The sequence below is a fragment of the Grammomys surdaster genome, unplaced genomic scaffold, assembly GCF_004785775.1.
Source record: "Grammomys surdaster isolate TR1022 unplaced genomic scaffold, NIH_TR_1.0 126115, whole genome shotgun sequence".
Lineage (NCBI taxonomy): Eukaryota > Metazoa > Chordata > Mammalia > Rodentia > Muridae > Grammomys > Grammomys surdaster.
Window position 1 is genome coordinate 4,182,617 of NW_021620923.1, and position 20,399 is coordinate 4,203,015.

A 20,399-nucleotide genomic window follows, 5' to 3' on the forward strand; every position below is an offset into this window, starting at 1 on the left:
GAGAGAGAGAGAGAGAGAGAGAGAGAGAGAGAGAGAGAGAGAGAGAGAGAGAGGGAGAGGCAGAGAGAGACAGAGAGAAGGGAGATGGAAAGGCAGGCACATGATTAGCCAAGAAAATCGAAAGGAAAGAAAATGTGATTTATATGTAATGCAAGCCTACCATATGGCCATAAATTAAATGCAAAATCTCCCCCAGTCTAACATGTTGCTAAACTCTACATCTTCTAAGAAGGGAAACTTAGTATTTGAAGTCAGCATCTTATCATCGACACTGCAGTGTAACAAAACTCATGATAAAAAGCTTTTCTCAGGTGCATGAATAATTGAGAGAATTTATAACTACAAAGAATCTGGCTCTCAATTTACTAGTTGACAGAAAAGATGTAAATCATATTTCTTCAAAATGTTTTAAATTAGACTTCATTACGTAGACAATAATGTACAAATCCAGTTAATGAAACATACTGCAGAGGAAGCAATAATTAAATTGTTAAATAAAGGATACACATGGTTGTAATAAAAAATAAAGCAAACCTGTTCCCTGAAGCCCAGAGAAATAACTTTAAATTCTATCAATATTTCTTCCAAATACACCCAAATATCCTTCAGTCTTATTAGTCCTAAGAGCCAGAGTCTCTCACCACATTTTCCTGTTTGGCTTATATTTTTCACTTCTGCCCTGTTACTATTTAAAGAGTTGTTTCTTTGAACAAAGCCATAAATATGAAATTAAAGAATTAGATTAAAATAGAATGAAAATATTCTAACTCTTACTTACCAGAAGAGAATAGGGGCGCCCATTATGTTCAAATGCCTCAGCAAAGTAATCGGTATTGTGGTCCAGTCTCTGATGTCCTCCATATTCTGCTGCATCTGAATCTAGTACAATTCTGAATGTATAGCTGGTTAAGGAATTCACAACTGTACAGATGTGGAAGGAAACATCATAAACAAACTCTGAGCATTGTTAAATCATGATTTTTGCTGTGAACTTGTTCCTTCTCAAACTCTATGGAAGTTCTCCTGTTTGAAACAGTACCAAGATCTAGCGCCTCCCCCAAGGATTCCTGTACACTCCATTGAGAGATCACACAGCCTGGCAGTGAGTTTCCCTCCTGTTGAGGGTATCCTTTGCTATGGAAACAAACAATCCTCTGTCTGACATTTTGTTCCTCACTGAAGAGAAATGGGGTTCATTGCTAATATTTCTACCTAGAAAACACAAGGAATACACACACACACACACACACACACACACACACACACATATTTGTGATACTTGATCACTTTGTTAGTTACGTCTGCTTTTACAATGCATTAGATGTATTTTAAAAGACACACATACATACACATACAATTGATCCTCATTTGGAAGAACTTTTTATCCCTTCCTCATTTTTGAATTCATTACATTTGTTTTTTTTTTTAAAGAACCTGAATATCATGTGGATGAACAATGACATAAACAAAGTATGGCTGGATGTTTTCCCAGTGTAGCCTTACCTCAACTTTCTGGTTCTAGACAGGACAGGCAAGTAAGCCCACTGTCACTGTCACAGGTGGATTTGTGTGGCAGTCATGGTATCTGCTATAACTTAATAGCCATTGCATTACTGAAAGTTAAATAGGTTCTCCAACAAATTATCCCAGTGTCCACTCAGACTGGCATGTATTATTATTTCATAGTTATCAGCGTGACTACACTTACAAAAGACAACTAAAGGCTATTTTATTAACTGAAAATGTCTAGAAATAATACTTGGCATTAAAATCTGCAAGTAAATACTTATTGTTACTTAGAGAGTTTACTTTTTATCTAGCCTTATGCTGAATACAGATAGTACTAAGACATTTTAGTTTTCTTCTACTGGTCTATAAATCTTCAGTACCAAGAATGCTTGTGCATTTTTCATTCTGTAAAAAGATCCTAAGGATCATTTGTGTGAGCGATGATCAATGGTCCATCATTTTCAACCTTTTGAAACCTTGGTCTGGGTCAGAGATGCAGATGGACACACCACAGGAGATGTGCTGTAAGGAGTGACTCTGTCTGGGTCAATCCAGGTCAGTCTGCTTGGCTTCCCATGGATGCTGATGATCAGGGTGCTAGTGTGCTCAACAAAAGTGGGATATTGAGGACTCAAATGCTGTTTTCCAGGCTAGAACTTACCAGCACACCCTAAAGTCAATGTAAATGAAATGACTTAAGTCTACTAGCAAGTTTTATGGGGAAATATCATTGATGAACATGATTGTAGACACAGTAAATCAGGGAAGCATCAAGGGATGACTAAAGCAAAGTTTAGTTCTCTTCTTCATTCTAGTACACCAAATACAAGGATTGATATCTAAAAACAAAGTCACAATGTTGAGAAGAATGCCCCAGAATATGTTTTTCATAGCTACTGAATTAAATTACTAACAAATTACTGGTTAGCAACAGGAATTTTGGTAAAGGCTATAAAAGGCAAGCATGTCTTCAACATGAATACCTCTCATCCCATGAATTCCTGTCTTTTCTTACAAGCTTTTCCTACTATGGCTCCAAATGGTTGCTGCTCTCTGAGGGGTTCACTGAGTGGATAGATGTACTATTTTAAGAGACAGAGGATCCATATGCATTAGTTACTGTCTGAGTATAGAATTTTTGTTTTCACTTGTTGTAATGCTAATCCACTGAAAAATTCAACAGTACCTCTTTGTCTTTATATTTTCATAATCAGTGATACAGAAAGAACACCAGGCATTTTTCTTTTTGACACTGAAAGGGACTAGCATATTAAAAATAGGTACAGTCTACTTTAGATGTGTGTAGTTTGAGTGATAGTGTCAAAGTCTGTAAAAAGACAGAAGTTTCTAAATATCAGCTGGCCTTTTTTTTCTTTTTTCTGTTCTATAATTTTTAAGGAAAACCTTCTGTACCTACATTGAGAACTACGCAGCTTTGTCTTTATCACCTGCAGAACATAACAGCTTCCTTAAGGAACTACAGTGCGTAAATTCAGAAGTGTCTACAAAGTGACATATTAAAGATAATGGTGTTCTTATTTGCTATGGCACATTATTCAATCATCAAGTACTTGCCCTGTTCCAGGCTTCGCTTAAAATTTGGCCAAAGACATTAAGAGAAGCTTATTGGAGCAGCCGACTTCATTTGCTTATTTTAAATATTCTTTCATTCAGGAAGTCCCCTAGTCTGTCTGAAAATCTCCTTCAAAATATATAAGTATATTTTTAAAAATATAACTCAGATATTATTGACTTATTTAAAACTATCTTCTTAATGTGCTTTTAAATTACAAAATATAAACTTAATTCGTTAGGACATATCCACAGGCTGCAATTGTCCATAGCTACCACCCCTCTTCTACGATGTTTTAAATAAACCTTTTAAACTGATATTCAAGACAATCACAATTCACTATCAGGTGTTAAAATGCAAATCTCAAGCGTTTATATTAGAAAAACAGGGAGTAAATTATCCTTACTATCTCATTCAGTAGCTGTTTATATAAAGTCTACAAGTCAGCATGAAAAAGACAACAATCACTAAATGCTCTTAGTTTATACCTTATTCACACCCTGTAGTGGGGAGACTGATCATGAATGTATCTGTCTGTGACTAGAGAAAAAAGACACGCAAGGAGAAAGACTGGGGGAGAAAGAGAAAAGGGAGAATTGCCAGTCTGTACAGAAAGGAGAAGGAAAACTGGACTAAAGTGTTAATATGTTATTTGTTGATAGGTCTGACACTGATAAACATTTTAACTCAAGCATGGTTTGACTATCAAGGACCTCAACATAGGATTCAGGACTCAAGTATAAAGGCCAGGCCAAAAAACTAAGGAGATTAACAGTGTCCAAGGTTAAGGAGGGTGGTCCACAATTTGAGAAAAGAAAGTGGCAGGGGAGGGTAGTCCTGCTCTGCAACTGACAACCTGGTGGGTGGTACAGCTGGGTGTCAAGCAGAATCAAAGATGGCTCTGATGACCCCATTTGCTGCAGCTGGCTATCCAGTTTATCGGAGATCCAAGCAAAATGCTGTTGAATGCAGTTTCTTGCTCAATTCTAAAGTTGAGATTCTGAGCACAAATGAGCCAGAGTAAATACAGCATGAGGAAATAGGAAAGGTCATAAGTGGTGGCCCTCAAAGTTAGTACACCTAAACGTAAAATGGATGCTTCCAATATTGGGAACAGCTTAGTGTGTTAGTTTAGACCCATTCACATTCACTTAACCCGTCACTTGTGAACCACCTTTTTTTCCTTGCTTAATTTTGGAAAATACAATAAGAAAAGAATAGTAGAATTTTTAAACAGAGATTTCTCTTTTCTATGAAAAAGGGAGATGAAATAGGTTCCTGCCAATTTGTATAGCATTTTAAAATATTATGACTTCTTATTTTAAATTCAAGAGCTTCCTAAGTATTTGATATATCTATCAACAGGTTGAAGTAGATAAGAAGTTTTAAGCATTATTTTATAATCTATGTCCTTAAATTTAAACCAAGGAAGAGCCTATTCTGAAAGAGGCCTACATTAATAAGATTAAGGAACAGTGAAGGCATGAAGACTCTCAAACTGAATGGCTCTTCAAACACTTCAAAAGCTGCTGTGTTTGCTCAGGCACTTGATAAAGTGTCTGTTCAAAGTGTGAGCATTTTGATGTAAGAAGAGCTATCATTTACATCATTCAGTGCCAAACTCACTTCACTCCCTTTGATAAAGCTGAAGGAATTTATTTGTAAGGGTACAGCCTCTGTGATTTCCAATTGAGTGACAGAAAGGAGGGGGGTGGGCATAAAGATGGCAGAGCCAATAATTTAGTATATACCTTTGACTGTAAGAAATCACATCAATTTAGGACAAAAATGTTATATATTTCTAGTAAAGCGAAACACATTACTGTGCTATTTCTTGTAAGACACATCCTAAATGAAGACATGATAACATGTGAAACACATATAATAGGACATTAATCATTTGTCTCATATCTGATTCTTTAATGAACACACTCATTTGATGACCTTTATAATTACTCAAGTGAGGTGAATGATGTCAGGAAAGAGACTCTATCTAACAGAGAAAAACAGTGTCAAGACTCTAAGATGCACTCTAATTGACGTAACTCTGAGTAACCAAACGTCTTTTTGGTAGAATATAACCAGCTGTTGGGAAGCAAGGAAGGTTTGTGATTTCAACAGTCTGAAGATGACTACCCAGTATTTGCTATAATGTTCAAATACACTCTCCCACTTTACATTTCATGAATTGAACTTTATCCGTTGAGACGTACAACCCATAAAATGTAAGGTATTAGTGATGTCACATCTGAACCACATCTGTCCTTTCATTTTATAATGAGTTACATTACAATTTGTACGAAATAAAATTTGTATACATTGTATTAAAAACGTTGTAGATGTTACTTGATTGGTTTGGTCTCTCAGAGACAGTAAAAGTTTGTGATGTGTTACTGGAATGTGTCACACATGTGTCTGTGTAAGGTGATGATGCATTTAGGCATTTCTATCTTTCTTTTTTAAATATTAACTTTTGAAACAGTGTTCTGATATTTTAATTACTTTTGAGACCACTGATGACAACAGATATGATCTCATTTCTTTCTATAAAGTGAGCGTTTACTATTCTCTCTCTTAGGCCTCAATGAAAAATCCTCCAAGAGCCGCATAATTTCTAAAATGACTGTAGAGTAAGAATGTGAAAACTAAATTGGAAAATTACTTCTGACTATGCTCAATATTTTAAAATATAATAAGCCTAAACTGCAACTTTTCTTTGGGGGAATACTTTCTTAGTCTTATTCGATCAAACTAATTATGGAGTCTTGGGAAGAGAAATAACTCCATGCATGAGCCACATAGGCAGTCATGATTAAGAACAAACTCTCCATCAACTGTTTAAATGACAACTGACAACCAGAGTTAATATGTGCCCAAGTGAAGCATATTTCTCGTCTAAGCTGGGATGTACTTGTTTCATCAACAAAAGCTTTCTGGTTTTAGACTACAAAATAAACTGCAATCCCTGTAAGATAGATGTCTTATACATCTCTAGATACTGCGCAGTGTGAATATCAATAAAGCAAGCTCAGAGGATGTCTTGCTCAAATGTCATTATCTTCCATGTTAATTAACGGATGAGTATGCTTTGTGAAATGCATTTTCAGGCAAAATCTTAGCTTATTCTTGAGTATGCTTAAGGACACACATCAGTAAATAGCAGATTGAAAAACAATACAACGCAACTCTGTATACAAATAGAAAAAATATTCTAAATACTGGCTAATCTATTTACCAATGTTTCATTGTCATGGAAGATTATGTAAATTAAACTAAATAAGGTCATTGCTTTTCAATAGCTTCGAGAAAGGAGAAATGCAACAACCACAACAACAACCACAAGTGTCCACACTTCTAGCCTACATTCCCTCTAGAAATATGTTCTGTCCATTGGACACATAACCACCAGTTAACAACCCCACTTTTAGGTATATAGACAAAATAAATTAATCCAACAGTTTAAAGAATATATATACATATGCCAACAACTCATGCAGAACTGTCCACAATAGCTAAGAAAATAGAACAACTTCAGTTTCCAAAACGGAATGGATAAAAGATATGGTGTTTATCTGTAATGGAATATTTGACATAATAACGAAATTATTTGCAATAACATATACCCAGGAGATATCATAGTATGGGAAATGAGCCAGCCATAGCAAAGCGAATACTAAATGATATCACTTACAAAGAGAATCTAAAGAGCTGAAACCTTAAGAGAGACAAACAGTGATTGCTGTAGGCTGCAGGGCAAGTGTGAAACAGGAAAAAATGGAAGGCTTTGGTCAATAAACTCCAGAGGCCCAATGCACAGCATGACGACTTTGGTTAATAATGGACAGAGTTGAGAGTAAAACCAACTGTGGGCCTTCATTAGAGGCTCTCTTCCCACACATGCCCATGTACATGCAGCAGGTGTCTGCAAGGACAAGTCTATGTAAGCTGAATGAAACAACTATCTACAATATCTCTGTATATTAAAATAACATCTTGCATACTTTAAATATATATATATATATATATATACAATTAACTTATCAGTTATGTGCCAATAAATCGGGAATATTCAATGTTATCATTCATATTGAGCTGTCCTTCTAAACATTGCAAACTAGGAGAGCATGAGACAGCCAGCTTCCCACCCCACCCCCACGCCAAAACAGAACTTAGTCAGAGGAACGATTAACTTTGCAAAGAGGGAAAGAGAATACAAGTAATATTATCATTCTAATTAGTGATCCATGCTTTATGTACAGTAACAGCATTTCTGTAGGGCAACAAAAAATATGATTTGTGATCCAAATATAAAACTGTGCTGAAATAGAGAAACTCGATTAAATTTCATGTATTCACTTACCAAGACTTTGACCTTTAGAAAGTTATGAATCTTTCTGATCCTCATATGTAGATTAAGGATAAGAACACCAGGTCTGATCAGCCTTACTGACATGATATGAGGCTTGGGTGGGCCAATGTAAATGGAACTCTATGAAGTGTTATGGAAATTTAACTTCTGACACTAATTTAAAATAAGCACAGAGACTTTTTCACCAGGGTAGTTCTATTTAATTTGAATAAGCTGCAAAGGTCATGTTTGAGTTCTATGTCTAAAAATCAGAATCCATGCTTCCCCAGTATTCCTTGACATTCATTCATCACCAGCCACCTGTGCAGACTTTGGTTAGTGGAGAAGAGGCCAAAGCATGCTGGTCAATAGGGAATCCCATCATAGTGTGAACTGTTGAATCTATGAGAATATATGATTTCTTCACCCCAAGGATGGCAAAGAAGAGAATTAATGAGGAGAACCGACTTGGGTAGAGGGGGCTACTTCATAAAGAAGTTGGGGAAGGGAAAGATAGAATACAATATGTTGCTACAGTACAGAGGAAGTCACATGATGGGAAACAAAACTGGAAAAATAGCATAGGAATAAAGGGGCTTAGCAGAGATCAGACAAGATTCAGTTAAAGTGCTGTCTAGGGACTGAGAGAAATTGTTATGTGTTAATAAACTGGGGAATCGGACATGAAAAAAAAGAGCTTAGGCTATAGTGAGGAAGACTGCCTGGTGATTCCAAATATTCTAGTAAATACAACATAATATAATAAGCACAGCACTACTCTCAGGGCTTCCATACACATCAGCTTCCAACCAGCACAGCAGGACAATGAGTAGGTGCTTTAATAATGAAAACACTGACAAGAAAACCATCTACTTTCTTAATCCAAACATGGCAGAAATAGAGCATGCCTCTCAGTTAGTCATATGTGAGACACTATTCTAGCACAGAGATCAGATTTATGAATAAGAAAGTTAACAAATCACCTGTCTGGAGACTGTAACCATTATATGCACCTTGGGGAGATAAAAACATCAGAGTTTATTTTCTGTTTATCTACTGCTTGGCATGTAGGTAATCCCTAAAAGTAGTTTGTCTCCTCTGTGAGACTCCCTTTTAGAAGTTGGTGACAAGCACCTCCCTAAATTACTGATAGTATAACATGAAACAAATATATATTGTTTTAAAAGGTTATAATATTTCTAAACTCACTTTCATAGAGAAAAGCATGAAAGTGAGGATAGGAATCTAGACGGAGCTGTTATGTATGGATTTCCACTGTAAGGTGATGTTCAGTGCATTAGGGACCCATCACAGAGATGCTCTTGAGCATTTCACAGCACTGCAATAAGTATTCAGAACAAAGCAACCCCTCCGTTCCGTATCCCCACACTAAACCACAATAAAAAAGTTGTGTTTACCCACTAAGTCATGCTTATTCATTACTGCCTATAGTCTTATGAATATATATTAAGCCAACCAAAAAATGCTGTGCTAGTTTATGCCAGGACTACTAAAAAGTGTTTAGCACAGAAAAATAATCAATTAGATGCCTAGGAGAAACTTAAAAGCAATATTGTTATCTAAAGAGTGAATAAGTGATTGTAGTCAACCCATGTGTTCAAAAAGGTGTGTGCATGTGTTCTTTAAAACTAAAGATGAGAAAGAACTGCAATAAATATAAGATTACCATTTGCTTATGTTCTTCTGCTACATAAACAGCAAAATAAGGTTATATAGTCACACAACAGGATAGGAAAGATATGTACATATGTTCACAGTCACTGTCATGCATTTACAGCAGGAATCCTTGTCCAGATGTTTTGTATTTTACCCAAACATTAATAACCTGTAAAAAAAAAATCTAAACTCTATTTCCTTAGAAATTATCCTTTACATGCACTGTATCCTCTTAACACAACATAGCATGTAGTTAATCCTAAATTAATTCCTTTGCTTTTACTTGTTTCATGAAAGCCTGGTTCTAGAGAACAGTGTTACAAAATCACACTTCAAAAGCTTCTCTAAATCAAGCAACGCAGCCACAGTTCTGCCTTTAGCAATCACATTCCAGTGAGCCATCCGAATGACCTTATTTGCTCATTAGGAAACGTCATACTCTGAATTTACATTTTAAAAGGCACATCTTGCAGCAGTTTAATAAATATTTTTAAGATCTCAGGACAAATCCAAGTATTTACTCATCTGTTCTCTTAGCTGTAAATATATTGGCCTGTGATCACGTACTCCTCAGGAGACACAGCTGTGATGGCTCCTTTTAGCATCGGATCTTGAATAGTTGAAATGCCTCTTGGACGGGAGGATGCGATGTCAGGATCATCCCTACCTCTACACCAGCAGTATACCGACAGATGACTTAAAAACCTGTGACTGTTCTGTTATTTATGCTTTCAGTGTGATACTCATTTGTACAGAGCAGGTCATAGGCCTTAAAACAGTCTTTGAGGGTCAAAGTTGACATGGACTACTATACAGTAAAATTGGATGTAGAAGAGGGGTTAAAATATACAACCATGGTGCATCTATTCCACTCCAGAGTACAGAGCAACAATAGAAGATGACCTGAACACCTATATTTTACTTAAAAAAAAATGTTTTGTTCCTTTCTGTAAACAGTGGTAACAAAGAAAACAAGGAAGAATTCATTGGGAAGAATAGGAAGAAGAGGGGAATATGATTAGGTGTTATGTGGGGGGAACAGGACTGAAGTCATGAGGGCCAGCAGAAAGAATGGAAACAGGCAACTTCGGGAGATAGGAGGTTGGGGGCACCCTCCAGAATGCACCAGAGACCAAGGAGGTGAGAGACTTTCAGGACTCCGAGGGAGTTACCTTAGATGAAATATCCTACAGTGGGGAGAGGGAACTTGTAGAATCCATCTCCAATAGAAAAACAGGGCATCCAGTGAGGAATGGGGTTGCTATCCCACAGTCAAACACTCTGACTCATAATTGTTTTTGTCTGAAAGAACTACAGAGGCAAAAATGGAGAAAAGCCTGAGGAAAAGGAGGTCCAGTGACAGGCCCAAAGTGGGATCCAGCTCAAGGGGAGGCCCCAAGGCCTGATATTATTACTAAGGCTATGGTGTACTCACAAAAAGGGGCCTATCATGACTGCCCTCTGAAAGACCCAACAACAAGCTAAAAGAGTCAAATACAGACATTTGTACCCAACCAACGGACAGAAGCTGCTGACCCTTGTGGTTGAATTAGGGAAAAGCTGAAAAAAGCTGAGGAAGAGGGTGATCCTATAGGAGGACCAGCAGTCTCAACTAACCTGAACCTCTGAGATCTTCAAACACTGGGCAACCTACAGGGCAGCATGCTCCAGCTGATGTGAGGCTCCCAACATATATACAGTAGAGGACTGCCAGGACTAGGTTCAGTCAGAGAAGATGCACCTAACCCTCAAGAGACTGGAGGCCCAGGGAGTCAGACAGTTTGGTGGGGTGGGGTAGGGGGAATATGGGGGAGTGGAGACATCCTTCTGGAGATGGGGGTAGGAGATATTGTATGTAGAAGAGTGAAAGGGTGGCTTGGGAAGGCGATAAAATCTGGACTGCCTAAAAAAAGTATTAAAAAAACCCAAAAAACAAAACAACACAACACAAAGCAAAAAGAATATGTGGGAGGTGACTGTGGGGTGGGCAAGGAGAGACTGGAAAAGCAAGCAGGATGCCACAATTTATTGGTTCAACTGCCTAATGCAACTTGTTTTCTCCAAAAATAAATTAAAATCATTTTTTAATATTACAGAAATCAATAATCATCACCAATCTTAACATTGCTATCATATCCAAACACATGTGGAAAACATAAAAATAAAGATCAATGCACCATGAGACAACCAGATAAGCATGGCCCCTGTGGTAAACACATTGCTTGATTTTACCATCACATGCTGGAGGAAAAGCTTCAGGTACTCACAGGTTTGTTTACGGGTCTGTTACATGTAACCAATGCAGTTCTTTCATGTGGTGACCAGGGATCTATGACTAAAATACTTAAACAATCAGTAGGTGTTTAGAAGATGTACCACAATATACAACTTTCTCTCATATTACTTAAAAAGTGGCACCATCCTTTGTGTTATGGGTTAGAAAGAACAGGTTTTCCTTCAGGGCTCACAAGTTTTAATTTTGATTCAATACTCGCTTGATAATATTCTAGGTGAAGAAATGAAACAGGGATACATAAAATACAAAGGGTATTGATTTTTCCTCTTTGCAGATGAACAATGTGAAATCACAAGAAAAATATAACAGACTGGGAAAAAAAAATGGATCCTACCTTTCTGAGCATGAAATGTGAAAGCTGCCTGTTTACCAAGAGCACTGAAGTTTCAGCTGTGCATCAGGATATTGCTATCACACTCTATTGAGGAGCCCTGGTTATTGGTACACTGGACATTAAGAGTGAAAATGACATGCGTGCATAGGCAAAGGCTTTTGCTAATGTTTTTGTTATTCTCCTAGATAGAAGAAACGGTGTTTATCCTTTGACAGTAACCATAAAGACCATATTTAAAACCTTATTGATACAAATAAGTCTTACCTCACAATTTTCTAAATTATGTATTATTGTGAAGGATAGTTAAGAGCATACTTAAAGTTTTCTCCTCCTTTGCCTGGCATTATCTCTCAAATAGCTCCATTTACCAGTTCCTGGGAAGAAACCACAATGAATTCTCAAAAGATCGGAATCAGATTGATGCTTTGCTTCATAATATGCAATATACACAGGTTTAACCATTCACCGTGCTGGAGAATTCAAACACATTACCTATACCGTATTGGTACGTTGTACTGACAGAAAAAAGTCAAATGACTTTTCCAAAAACATAAGATTTCATTGGGATCAGATCTGTTTTCCTAGGAACTCAGAATCTGAAGTTACTTTACTTGATGAGTACATCCAGCCTTGACACTGAAGAATCTTTACAGCCACTATCTGCATGCAATTTACATGTAGAAAAACCAATTATCATAGACCATTTTGGTAAAGTCAGAAATGTAATAACAGAATCTTAATTTATTCATACTTTTTATATCTAAAAGCACGCTGTAATAGTTTAAAGGTGAATGAGTAAGTAAAAGTGAAGAAAGGCCAAAATCAAATGAGACTTGCAAAATGTTATGGATTTTAAAGAGAATATTAAGCTTGGAACAATAAGAAACTGCAGGAAGAAATCTCTCTGTGCCTAAGGAATTTGGCAGAATCTTAAAAGATTAGCAGTAGAGAACTCTGGAGGAATTTTAATCTAGGAATGTGGCTTCTCTGACAAGGGATCATACCCAAAGACCTTCTAGGTCTGTGTGATCTGGCTGGAACACAGTCAGGCCTTTAATTCCACGAGACAGAAGTAAGCAGATCTCTGAGTTCAAGTTCAAACTTGCTCTGGTATAGAGTAAGTTTCAGGAAAAGGAAAGCTTAGGTCCAGGTGTGGTGGTGCATGCCTTTAATCCCAGCACAAAGGCAACAGAGCGATGCAGATCTCTGAGTTCTGGTCAGTAGTCATCTGGAAGTCAGTGCAGTGAATGCAGTGCAGTGGACTTGAGCTTGTTCATGAGTTCAACAGAGGCAATTGAAGCCATATTAGAAGGAGCCAGAAGATTAGAAGATACTGTCCAAGTTAGTTTGGGGCCAAGCAGAGCAATGCAGTCAGAATCCGAGAGAAGCCAGTTTGAATGAGTCAGCTTGTAGAAGAGTTTGGGACAGAATAGGTGCATTGAACCAGCCAGCTAGAGTTCAGAAAGATCTAGAAAGGATGATCTTAATCAGAAGCAAGCCCCCAAGACAACAAGTACATCAGGTAAATAAAAGTTACAACTACAGAGAATCACCCACTGAAGAATTACTTTACTACCTCTTTCAAAAGTTTAAGGGGCAAACATTAATACCCACTGTATGTATTCATGCTTAATGTTATATTTAGAATTTTGAGTTAAAATTATTTACTGAATAAGTATTAAGAGATATCACACTAGCGCAACTCAGGAAAAGCTCTTTCTTTGAAAGAGTACTTTGGAGCAGAGTATATGATGTGGTTGCTGTTGGTAGAGATGATGACACAATAATTCATCAATCATCAGCATCATGGTAACACAGCAGATGTGGCACCTGACCTCCCACTTGCCTGTCCACATCTGGAAATCTATGCTGCTAGATCTGACAGCTTTAGATGATCTGAAGTCAGGTTGATGCCTTACTGTGGATTGGATAAAATAGACAGAATTTACTATCTATTAAATATTCTATCAATAGAATTGGATAGAATTGTGAGATAGAATTTACTTTGTAAAAGATAAAGAAGGAAGGAAAGGAAGAAAAACAGAAGGGTGAAACAAAATATGGAAGGGACTCCAGGCATTTGGTCTGAATGAGGGAAGCCTGAGGAGAGGTGGTATAGGGAAGCTTATTTGAAAAATTAAGACTACCATGTTTATCTTGTGAAGTAGATCCTTGGAATAAGAAACTGTTCTATTAGCAGTCACTTAATTATCAGTGGGGGTGGGAATAGACTGGATGGGCAAAATGCAACTTCTCAAAGCCAAGATGACAGTACAGTTTTAGTCTTGGAGATAGGATGAGCTATTGTTTTTATGTGGGTAATCATAAGGCATTGTACAAGCTTATTTTGGAAGTGCTCCCCTGCTTCTTCATCTAAGAACAGAATCACCATTATAGCAAAATTCCTCTAAACCAATAGGTCTTAAATTTTTTTCTTGCATACTCAAAGAGATATTAAAATGCAAATGCCTTTAGGATAAGCAATAACATATCTAAATTAGCTCTTTATTATTGGTTGAAACATATGAATTAGGCAGAAATTGAAATAAACAAGGATTCACAGGGTACATATCTATGTGATACAGGAGAGAGGCCAGGAGTATTATGAAGAGATTAAAAGAGAAACAAGAATATTAGGGTTATCTGGGAAAAGCATAGGATGGCATGGAATATATGGAGAATATGGAGAGTGATAATTAACACTAAAGGCTCTTTTGAAATTTGTTACTGAAATTTTTGATTTCTAAAATATACATGTATATGTAAGAAATTTAAGTCGACTCACTATATAATGGGGAGACATCTTATGAGCAAGTAAATTAATCAATGGTAGGGATGAGTTACATCATGTTGAGACACTGGTTAAAGAGATCCCACAAGCCCCAGGAAAAATCACCAAAGCTATTAGTTCCTCTCTATAACCTGATGGTAAGTCTCTATTACTGAAGACACATTTATCTATGTTACCAAATACAGAGAAATGGAGCTGGTGTCCAACTAGAAGTTTTACCCCTACTGACTAGGCTTCATGTTGTCGGAGAACACTTTGCATGTTCCTGGAGGAGAAAAGTAACCATCAGTATCACCTAGCTACAAGCCACGTGACTGCCACAGCATTCTGCCTGCAAACTATGCCTGTACAACTGTGGCACAAGTGTTAGGAAGTAAACAAGCACTTTTTGATTGGATGTAAAGCTCACCCCATGAGGTAAAATTGTTACCCAACACTTCTAAAGTAGCCAAATCACCTGAGACTAGATAGTCAATAGGACTAAAGGAAAACCTGCTAAAGTATCATAGTGATAAAATGACTTGTACTGAGATATTGTTATATGCAGAAGGAGTAAGGAGAGGAAGAGGAGGAGTTGGAAGAGGAAGAGAAAAAAGGAAGAGGAGGAGCTAGAGAGGGCAGAGTTGTAGGAGGTTGGTGAACCACACAGGTATGGAGAGCACTCATGGAGAACAACTTATAAACTTATAATTAGGTTAGCTAATTGGGATACAACTCTCTTTGTATGGGTATCTTGTTATTAATCATTATCAAACATATAAAGCCTTTGATTAATCTATAAGAATTAGAGTCTCATTCTCTTACTGGGCCTGCATGGATGGCGGAATGGTCTGGGCAATGTCCTGCCTTTCGGAGACAGCATGGAAGACTGACAGAGCCATCTCTCACACTGGCATCTAGTGGGTGGCAGGGCTGATGTTTCTGGTGGGCCGGTTCTAGCTACAGCACACACATGGCCTCAGGCCAAGAAACATGGCAGCTGGGCTAGGCAGAGCCACTGCATCTTAGATAATAGGTCTGAGCCAGAGGCCGATTTTTAATTAATACTACAATAGCTATAACAATAGACTATTGTTCAAGCATCATCAGAAAAGCTTATTGCAGTAGGTGGAAATTAATAGAGAGATGCACAATGAACAATGTGCATAGAGTAAGAGACTTTGGAGCACTAAGCCCTAAATGCTCATGGAGCCCTAAGTGAGATGTCTTAATCAAACCCCTCCTCTCAAAACACAGTAGATTCTAAGTCCCAGAATTGGTAGACAACTCCAAGGAAATATTATCTTCTAATCAAGCAGCACTGAAAACTCGCAGAGGCTGTCATGGAACACAAAAGTCCTGCACAAGTTCACAAAAGACCACCACCACCACTCTGCATTGAGAAGGTAAATGAGACACAAAGTCCCACCCTTAGCCAAGGAAGTATCGGTAGTTGTTACCTGCTAGGCAAGAGAAAACCAGTTCCCCCAGTACATTGACACCTGCTACATAATCCACAGTCCAGGGCAGGTCTCATGCCCAGGAACGTTGGCCAACAGATATAGTGGACTTGATGTTATTTTGGTGGGGTTTTGTTTGCTTGTTTTATTATTTTTGTCTTATCTGTCCTATCAGTTTTCTTGTTTATAGGTTCTCTATTTGGGCTGTTTTATGTGGGGATTTTATTTTTTGTTTGCTTTGTTTTTGTTTGTTGTCATTGTTGTTGTTTTTAAGAGAAAGAGGAGATGAGAGAGAGAACATCAAGTTAGGTGGTACGAAGACCTGGGATGAATTGAAAGAGGGGAAAAATATGATAAATATTTATTATGTAAAACATTTAAAACTAAATACTAAGAAACTGAGACTTTATAATTCCCCTTACACATAGCTGCTGAGTCCATTCTACTTCAGGGAGAGCTTCACGTGACGTTTGTTATTCTGTCTCTAGCACCTTAGTTCATACCCTAGTTGTGCTTTGGGCATTCTGCAATCTCCCATGAGTAACACCTGAACTTGAAACCTCACCTTTCATTCAGACTCAGTTTTAAATATCTTCTATTGCATGATCTTAGTTGGTGCTCTTAACTTTATCTCTTAGGACTTTTATTAAAGTCTTCAATTAATCTTTAGCACTGGCCCGATATCTAAGAATGGTCAATGCTTCCAACCACTGGGCTGGCCTTCCTTATTTTACTATCCTCATGCTAATGCCCTGGGTGTAGGCCTCTCATTCTGTCTTCCTCTCTGTTTTACCCTGTCCTTTTCTTGTTTGCCCATGGAACACTTTTGCTTTTCTACCATTTATAGATTGCTGTCTTACATAACACTTTTGTGTAATACATCTCTGCTCCAGTATGGGTTGGGTGGTATAGCAAAGGTATCAGAAAGGACTGAAATAGATGCCATGGTATCTGTGAATATAAAGAAGGAGACAGCGTTGGAAACAGTAATAGTCTCCTTGCTCCTTTTCTTGTGCATCCCTCTCCTCCCTGCTTTGTTGACATTTCTGATCTAAAAAGTGAATCTCGCCCTAGATTTTGAAGAGACATTAAAAAAAAGTGCAGCATTGAATTATATAGTCTTCCTCGATAGACAGAGAAATCAGATACTAGATAATTATTTCACCCAACAATGAGAGAGTTTATGTAGAGAAATGAAGTGAGGATTAATTGCTTATTAGAACAAGATACTACTTTCAAAATTTTTCAGAATCGTAATTTTCAGAGTCCTTAGATCATGAGTCATTCAGTCCAAATGAGCTAGGCAAAGTTAGCTACCTCAAGTCTCTCACTTTTCAGATGAGACTGAGTTCAAGATCCTTGTTTGTTTTTTTTTCCTATATGCTTACACTATGAAATATTACATCTTAATAGGCATATTCACTAGCAGTGAAAAGGATATTTCCCTGGCATTGCTGTCCCGACTCGGTAGTCTGTATAGCTCTTGCTTGGGTGGAAGTTGAAAATAAAGAGAAGTCCTGCTCTCTCAAAGGTGATTGTCTTATTGCCTTCATGTTTTTCACTCACGTAGGCCTGCAAAGACAGCACATCACATTTACATCACTTGGTGATGCTGCTGCAAGCAAACAATTTTCTACAGGTGTATCTTGTCATTATTAATATGCATTGTTCATTATTACACCAAAAGGAAATCTCTGAGCGCTATGGTTTTTTGGACGTTACAGTTCTGATAAACAATGTCAAAAGTAGCTTAAAGAACATAAAAGCCCACTATCTGTGTTCCACCCTGAGAGCGTGGAGGATGAGTCAGTGTTGTGAGTAACTTTGGAGTATAAGCCATAGCATCTGGAGCTCACAGTATTTGTGTATATTAGACATTAAGATAAAGTGCTTTTTTCAGAAGACTTCATTTTATTAACCAGATTAATGAGGTAAAGTAAATACAATTAGTTTTTCAAAGTTATGTTTTTCTATAACCCTGTAGACAGTCAATGGCAAGCTAAAGTTCACTGTAACTTGCTGGGTTCTTAATAATATGAAAACATTTGCACACTCTCGGATCCCGTTAATAACTGTCTTTGAAAGCCCTTGCACCTTCGGCCCACAATCACCTAAGTCACCTGCTGTGGATTTATCGCCATGTTGATGAGTGCCATCTCTTAGCAATTTAGCAGTGAGAACTACTGCTGCAGAGTGAACACTGTGCTTTTTGTATTTCAACTTTGTTCCTACAGAAAAGAGCATCATTTGGCTCTTTTTATCTGGAAATGGCGTGCCTAATAACATGATTAAGACATACAAATTATGTAGCCAGTCTCACCAAATATACAAATAACTTTGTTCAGCTGCTAAAGAAGCAAACTCTAGATGCCAAAGTAAAAACATATTGACAGTAATTTGAAACAGTATCAATAGAAAGTAAATGGATTTAATCTAGCACATACTATATGCAAATTTTTTGCAAGGAGAGGAAAAAAAGCCTGTGTAAAATTTGCACCTGTTAATTACATTTTTCTCAAATTATTGAAAACTGAGACTTTAATTCCAGAGGAGAGTTCAGACTTATGCAAAATACAAAGCAGCATGCAGGTATAATGGCATCTATTGAAATGACAAGTTAGGGACCAGTAAAGAAGGGGAAACCGGAATAAAAAATAACCCTACATGTTGTCAATGCAGTTCCTTTATGACAGCATAATTATTTACACAAAGGAAAACCAGTCAAAACAATTAAGATGTTTCCACAGCAATTTCCAAAATGGGTTTCATGCAGAGCGTCTGCCATTTATTTTTAACCAATTGAAATGAAAATTACTAAATTTAAACAACAACCAACTAAACAGGAAACTAAGCGGGGCCAGCTGTACGCCTAAGATTTCCATTATCTATTGGAGAGAATCCTGTGACATGTTTTGACAACCTACAGTATATTACAGGGGACTACACACTTGAATAATGAAGTGCTGCTCAGAAGGTATGCATGCAGATTGAAACCCATTGCCATTCTATGCATGCCCCGCAAGGGTGACTAAATCATCACAATTCAGAGAGAAGAGCTTACCTGTGGAGCTGAAAGCCAACCACATCTTTCTTCCAGTCTATTCATATCTCTGTCAAAATTATTTAGGAACTTGTAGCGTAGAAGGTCATCATCAGTTAAATTAAACTGCCTTCTGGCATAATGATAACTCTCATTATTTCCTTTTCTTGGGAAGTCCAACCATTCAGGATGCCCAAACTCATTACCTGTATTAAAACAAAGAAAACATTTCTCAAATGTAAAAATCAGGTAGAAACAGTAGCATCTCTTACTAAGAGAATTCTAGAATTCCATATTTCCAAATTTATTTAAAAATAAATTCAGAGTGTAACTCAGTAGAGCTGCCTTCTCTATATAATGTAGTCATCTACCTTACAAACAGAATGTGCAAAGCCTCAGGAGATGACTCAGGGAGGAAGGGCACTACCTGTGCAATCGTGGGTATGTGAGTTCCAATGTCTAAAACTCAAGCATGGCTGAATGTCTTAAAACCGTGACATCATAGACTGCAAATAGGCAGATAATTAAAGCACACTGGCCAGCCAATGTAGGCAAATCAGAATGCTATCAGTTGAGTAATAAACCATGACTCAAGGCAGGAAGATAGAGAATGGCAAGGAAGATAACTGATGTTTTCCTCCTCCTGCCTCCATTTGTATGCACATAGGCACCTACACCTATATACTCACATGTATCACACACATACACACCATACCACCATCACCATGAATATCACTTCCACCACCATGATTCAGCTTCAGCTGATTAAAATATACGAAGATTATTCTACCACACTACAGTCAGCACACAGGTTGTAAGTTTTTGTTCACATTCTTTTCTAAAATTCCTGGTGACTTTAGACATGTATCTATAATTTGGTCCACATGTAAGTGTGTACAACTGAGACAGCTGAATCATAATTAAATTAAGTAGTATTTCTTGCTTCATTTATGATGAGAATCAGAAGCCAAACACAGTTTAAAATGATCTACCATGGAATTGCTTTAAGTAATAAACTTTGTTAAGAAATTGTGCAGGTTACATGTAACATCATAGATTTAGAGCCATAAAAGTAATAATTCTTCAAAATTTTATTATTTTCCTCTAAATGAATATACTTCACATGATGTGTTCATAGAATACCAAAAGAAAGACGGGTTTCTGTCCCTATGAGCCTACAATGACTTTAAGATGCTCACTTAGACAAGAGGCCCCTTTTTGGTATGCAGAATCCTTCTTTGGCAGAAGAATGAGTATCAGTACACAGACACAAGGGGACATCCATACCACACCTCCCACCAAGGCTCAAGGTCCATCTCAGAAGACAGGAGAGAAAAACTGAAACAGCTATAGGTCAGAAAGAACTGGGGAGGATTACTATATTACAGACAG

At 37.4% G+C, this 20,399-nt stretch overlaps 1 protein-coding gene across 1 annotated transcript in view; it reads right to left on the reverse strand.

Moving 5' to 3' along the window:
• Gbe1 (1,4-alpha-glucan branching enzyme 1) overlaps positions 1-20,399 on the reverse strand; it is a 222,166-nt gene that overhangs the window by 7,440 nt on the left and 194,327 nt on the right. The window contains exons 13-15 of the mRNA XM_028756259.1: positions 19,029-19,213; positions 17,409-17,539; positions 779-896 (exon numbers count right to left, since the gene is read on the reverse strand). Coding sequence (XP_028612092.1) covers positions 779-896; positions 17,409-17,539; positions 19,029-19,213 — 434 coding nt within the window. The remainder of the gene's footprint in view (positions 1-778; positions 897-17,408; positions 17,540-19,028; positions 19,214-20,399) is intronic.